Source organism: Coffea eugenioides, chromosome 3, assembly GCF_003713205.1.
Source record: "Coffea eugenioides isolate CCC68of chromosome 3, Ceug_1.0, whole genome shotgun sequence".
Classification (NCBI taxonomy): domain Eukaryota; kingdom Viridiplantae; phylum Streptophyta; class Magnoliopsida; order Gentianales; family Rubiaceae; genus Coffea; species Coffea eugenioides.
The window spans coordinates 23,913,044-23,918,350 of record NC_040037.1 but is presented as its reverse complement, the minus strand read 5'-3'; the positions used below and the strand labels follow the sequence as shown (position 1 = coordinate 23,918,350).

Sequence of the window (5,307 nt, the reverse complement as noted above, 5' to 3'; positions counted from 1 at the left end):
AGAATCAAGAAGAGCTAACCAAGTAAAAAAAATGATGGTTTAGACAGCTGCAAAACCTCGATAAACAACATTTCTCGTTTTGCCACAGGACACAGAATCACTATAAGTCCCTGGTACAATGAGAACCTTGACCGCTGTAGATGTTTTTGCACGAGATAGAGCAACGTACAGTTGTCCATGGGAAAAGACTGGTTCACGTAAATAAATTCCCACATAATCTAGTGTCTGACCTTGGGACTTATTAATAGTCATTGCAAAACAAAGCTTAATTGGGAATTGAGTCCTCTTGAAAGGAATACCATTCTTTTCATTATCGGTTAACTAAAGTGGAATCCTTGGAAGCAAAACCTTTTTGCCTCGATGCTATCCAACGGCAATCTCAGCACAAATTGTATTTTTCCTGAGCTCTTTACAGATAAGGCGAGTGCCATTGCAGAGGCCTTCAGCTGGGTTCAGATTGCGCATCAAAATGATTGGACAGTTGTCCTTTAGGATTAATTTATGAGGAGGGAGGCCTTTTTGGATTCAAAGAGTTAAGAAAATCTTCGTAATCTCCTTGTTCTCGCTCATTAAGCGTTCTATCAGTGCTCGTATAAGTATAAGGCTGACCTGGGAACCGATCAATTATCATCTGGTTTACATCATCAACTGCAATATTCATTGCGGATAGGATACACCTATTTATCATTAGATAGGGGTCCAAGGAGTAAAGCTGCAAGTCTGAAAACACTGATTCTATTAACCTGTGTGATCAAGGAGCTAGTCAAGACAAATACAATCTGTGGCAGGATAGCCTATGACGCTTTTATAATACGTAGCCGTACAGTTATCCCATAGGCGCATGCACATCAATACCAACGAAAGTATTATAATGCAGCACCGTATGCTAATATATATAAAATGCGTGAATTAGAAAGCAACCTGTCAAGAGAATTATCCTTGCTATCATATGGCAATAATATGTCGTTGCTTAGAGATATTCGCCCATCTTCGTCCTCAGGTTCAGTCCCTTCGCCCACTCTAAGAAGAAATTCTAAAAATGGTTTATCCAGAAGAGCTCGTATATTCTCCATTAGAGTAACTTTCTGTAAGCTGCCCCACAAAGTAGAATTGACAAAGCTGGCTTGAACTTGAATATCTCGTGTTGCATTCTGAATGACAGGGAGTGTTTGACGAAAGTCGCTGCCAAAAACGATGACTTTACCACCAAACGGCTTATCACTGTCCATGATATCCTTAAGGAGTAGATCAAATGCTTCAATGGTATCTTGCTTCGCCATTGAAGTTTCGTCCCACAGGATTAACTTGGCCATGACAATTAGTTTAGCAGTCGAGCTCTGCTTACTGATCTGGCAAGTCCTAGTGTTTGATGCATCAAGAGGAATCTTAAACCGCTAGTAGACGCTACTACCCCGGATGATGCAACCGCCAATGCTATATGGCCTTGTGTCCGCAACGTAGCAAGGAGGGCATGATACAAAAAGGTTTTACCCATTCCTCCAGGACCATCGACAAAGAAGCTTTTGCCATCAGGTGAAAAGATGTCTGTCATAATAGCATTATATGCAGTTTGCTGACCAGCGTTCAATTGATAAACCGTTAGCAAATCATCATCTGTAAAGGGAATATTTCGCTCACTTTCAATTTCCTTGGTAAAACGTTCATGGCTGGTAAACAGAAGATCATCAGGAACCAGATGGTAATCACCAATGCGTTTACCCATCTGCTCCAATGATCTATTTATATCATGCAGCACACATCTACTAATGTAAGCAGGATCATGGCCACTTGCAAGTCCACTTCTTTCGAAATCACCTAATAAGTCCCTCTCATATTTTTTCCATAAACTAATAGGATTGGAAGGGGCACAAAAAACAAGTAACATGGCAAACAAGGCTCTAAGCGACCAAGGCATGTGAAATGTGCTGGCTTCGTCAAGAGTGTCTTCTATATAGGCATCTGACTGAAGCAACCCCATTCGAAAGGCAGCTTCTCGATAGGAAGACGCAAGTTGTCCATTGACAGTGAGAAGGTGGTTAAATGACCTTGGTGCACGAATATGAGATAGGAGCAATCTTAGAAAGTATCGCTCACCTTCACTGGAACTAACGGTAACCACTCTTCCGATCACCTTTCTGCGCTTTCTGCGAGTCCATTTTTTCCTATCCGAATGCCAAACAAAGTGCTCTGGAAACTCCCGATATAGACATTTAAGCTTGCGTGTCTGCTTACTTCGTCTATTCATGGCAAAAAACTCAATCAGCATCGTTTTTGAAAAAGCTGCACTGTTGATCAGATCTGATAGGTTCGAATTTCTGTGGAAAGAAACCATTTGTTAGCCAGGACGATGTAGCTGAAGCGTGTAAACAGAAGGCGTCATTTCACTAATAGGGAATATATAAATGTGCTACATCGCTTCAGCAGCTGCTATCCATCTAGCAGATTGGAATATGTGGATCTCGTCTATATCTTCCAAAGCATCCTCAGAATGAATATGAAAACTGACTCGGTCATGTCCCTTGTACACATATTTGTACAAGTATTTGACCAGCTTAACATTTGAGCAAATCTCGACATTTAAGTGACAATCTATAAGAGCAAGAAGGTATGGAGTGTAGGGGACAACCCATCTATTGTCTAGATAATGATTTCTCACTCTAACAGATCGATTATTCTGCCTTCGCCAATAGTGAGGGTAGCCATCTTCAGAATGAGTAGTATGCTCAACATAATCCTTTGGATAACGATTCCTACACATTCTATTTCGCATACATACATTATCTTTGTTTAGTGATCCATAAGGGCCATGCATCATGTGTTTTATAACAAGGGAGTATAAGTAGCTTTGTTCTGTTGGGTCAGGCAGCTCAGCAGAAACCAGCTTGTCGTATGCTTCTAGACTAAGTGGCTTAGCATCTGGTTTCAATAACCAGCATGTGTGCATGAGGAAGGCCTCTTTTTTGGTGCTCAATTACATAAACAAAGGCTGCAACTTCACCAAAGAGGTTCTTCTTAACAATTTCTGTTCTAAGAATCTCAAATTTTGCCCGAAAAACTCTTGCAACCAAATCTGGCATATCCTGAGCCTTTTCTTCGTATTTCAAGTTATCTTGTATCTCTTTCCACATTGTGTTACAGGTCATAGTCAAGAACAGGTCCAGTTTAACAAATTTCTGAACCAAAGACATAGCATCTAGATATCTACGCTTCATATCTCTCGGACCACCAATGAAAGAGGCCGGAAGATATATCCTACGACCAACGTCATACAGCCGATGGACATACCATCAATGACTCCTTTAAGTATCTCAGACCTAACTTCCTTTTGTTTTTTTTTTTTTATGAAAATTAAGCCTCGAAGTTTCAATCTTAACATAAATATCAACTGAGAACTGCTGTAACAACCTTCTTGTGTGTAAGAGCATCGACCTATCATCTTCTCTCATTTGAAACTTATAACAGTAATACTCTCTTGCCGACATAGTGTCTCGTTTTGCCTTCCCTTCTTCAGCCACTGCAGGGGAAATAAAGGTGATAGAAACTGGTTTAATAGAAGGACCAATGGGCAGGGAGCAGAAATAACGGTATAGTTTTCTTAAGCACTTGAAAATACCTGTATTTTCAAGAGCAATCAGATTAGAAGGTCCTTCTATAAGACAAAAATCTAACATATCGTTCTCATTAGGTTTTCTTTTTCTTTTAAGCGGAGTAGGCTTCTTTGGAATACCATGATGCCACCCAGATTCCCCGCGAGGGAACAAGAGTGGATACTGTAAGGGGTTATAACAAGCATAATAATGTTGTATCCTATAAGTGGTACTCAAATAGCTGTACACCTGAATGTGGACATTTTTTTCGAGATCCTGGTCATCGGTCTCGGTCCAAATCGCAGCTACTTGAGAAGTAGCTGGAAGGTTATATACTCGCTGGTCCAAACCTGGATCAGAATTGAGTATGATCCTATGTTTCTCAAGCTGAGAAACCTCACGAAGACTCCTAAAGAACTCGGTATAAGGATTTCTCTGAAGTACGTGCATTAGAAATTCAAGAGTGCTCCCACGTAAACGAGACGAGTCTTGAAGCCTCAACAAGAGCTCTTTATCATAGTCATAGAATAACAACTGAATACCAGTAGGAGGAGAGGTTGAAGGCAAAAGGCTGTTAAGCAAGTGATAGACCTGACCCTGAACGTGAAACGTGTAAATTCCATGGATATTTTTTGTGAGTTTTCTATCGTATTTTGCAACAAAGGTAGTAAAAGCAAGATTGTTGTTAATCGTGCAAATATTTCTCTGGAATTCTGTACTTTCCTCATCTGTCCCAGTGAAAAGGTGAATGAGATCATAAGGCAGCGCGTGCTGTACAAGTGAAACCCCCCGTTCGAGCAACAAAAACCCGGAGGTTCAAGATAGAACCTCTTTGCACCACAATGTTGACAATGTGGTACATCAGGAAGAGTAAGAGGCTTAGATGGAATTTTCTCTACGCGGGACCATTTCGCGGTGTTAGACTTTGATATCTTGGTAGGCCATCCTTGTTGAACAGGTCTGGCTGGTAAAGAACCAGGCAGAGCAACTGTTAAGTAGGAAGGGCCTTCTTGAGAAACAACACTATCAGAAGCTGACAAGAACAAAAAGAAGTAGATAAAAACCCTGGAACGAGCGAAACATTGTATGAAAAGGGAAAAAGGCTAGACAAGCAGGGAAAGGAACAACGAGAAAAGAAAAATAAAGTATTCCAAGTTGTTTGGCTAGCAGGAGGAAAGAATAGGTATCGAGGCAAAAGTATACCTCCAGGAGCTAGAAGTGAAGGCTGAGGCGAAGGAACAGAAGAAATAGATTGTTACGATAGAACAGTTATATTAGTAGATGGTTGGATAGCAGTAGAAGCGAGTAGCTGGTCCGCTGGACGGGATAAGATTGCACCGCTAGTGTCAATTTTAGATCTAGAAATGTACCCCTTCCTGTTCTGTTCAGTTTTTTCGGCTGACGTACTATCGGCGAAGGAACATGAACAGGAGATGATTGCGCTCTCTGTTCAGCATACTTTTCTCTCCTACGACGTAGCATTTCATCACTTAAATGCTGTGGCATTTCAGCATAATGTTTGCGGTGGGCCGCATTACGATCCATAAAGACAGACCTTAACAGGTCATCAGTTGCAAACAAAAGAAATATGAAAAAAATAGCTGGAGAAGGGATGTAGAAGGAAGAGACAGGCTGCTACAAAATGCTATACAGTCACTTAACTCTTAACATACTATCAAAGAGGCTAAAAACGTAGGCATAACAAAGGAACAAAAAAATC

General features: G+C 40.8%; 2 protein-coding genes across 2 annotated transcripts; both read right to left on the bottom strand.

The window, feature by feature from the left end:
• Positions 1–499: 499 nt before the first annotated feature.
• LOC113766337 lies at positions 500–1,280 on the bottom strand. The gene is made up of 2 exons (XM_027310539.1): positions 922–1,280; positions 500–743 (listed from the first exon to the last, which is right to left on the bottom strand). Exons 1-2 carry the CDS (start codon positions 1,278–1,280, stop codon positions 500–502), a joined length of 603 nt encoding a protein of 200 aa, XP_027166340.1.
• A 38-nt stretch (positions 1,281–1,318) lies between these two features.
• LOC113766336 lies at positions 1,319–2,758 on the bottom strand. The gene is made up of 2 exons (XM_027310538.1): positions 2,412–2,758; positions 1,319–2,315 (listed from the first exon to the last, which is right to left on the bottom strand). The coding sequence occupies exons 1-2, from the start codon at positions 2,756–2,758 to the stop codon at positions 1,319–1,321; spliced, it is 1,344 nt and encodes a 447-aa protein (XP_027166339.1).
• Between the last annotated feature and the right edge of the window lie 2,549 nt (positions 2,759–5,307).

What these genes read in the sequence shown, in the direction of transcription:
- LOC113766337 (XM_027310539.1), bottom strand. Translation starts at nt 1,280, where the DNA reads ATGGCGAAGCAAGATACCATTGAAGCATTTGATCTACTCCTTAAGGAT. An exon ending in AAGGATAATTCTCTTGACAG is followed by an intron (nt 744 to 921) that starts GTTGCTTTCTAA and finishes TTGATCACACAG; the next exon opens with GTTAATAGAATCAGTGTTTT.
- LOC113766336 (XM_027310538.1), bottom strand. Translation starts at nt 2,758, where the DNA reads ATGTGTAGGAATCGTTATCCAAAGGATTATGTTGAGCATACTACTCAT. An exon ending in ATAGCAGCTGCTGAAGCGAT is followed by an intron (nt 2,316 to 2,411) that starts GTAGCACATTTA and finishes TTCTTTCCACAG; the next exon opens with AAATTCGAACCTATCAGATC.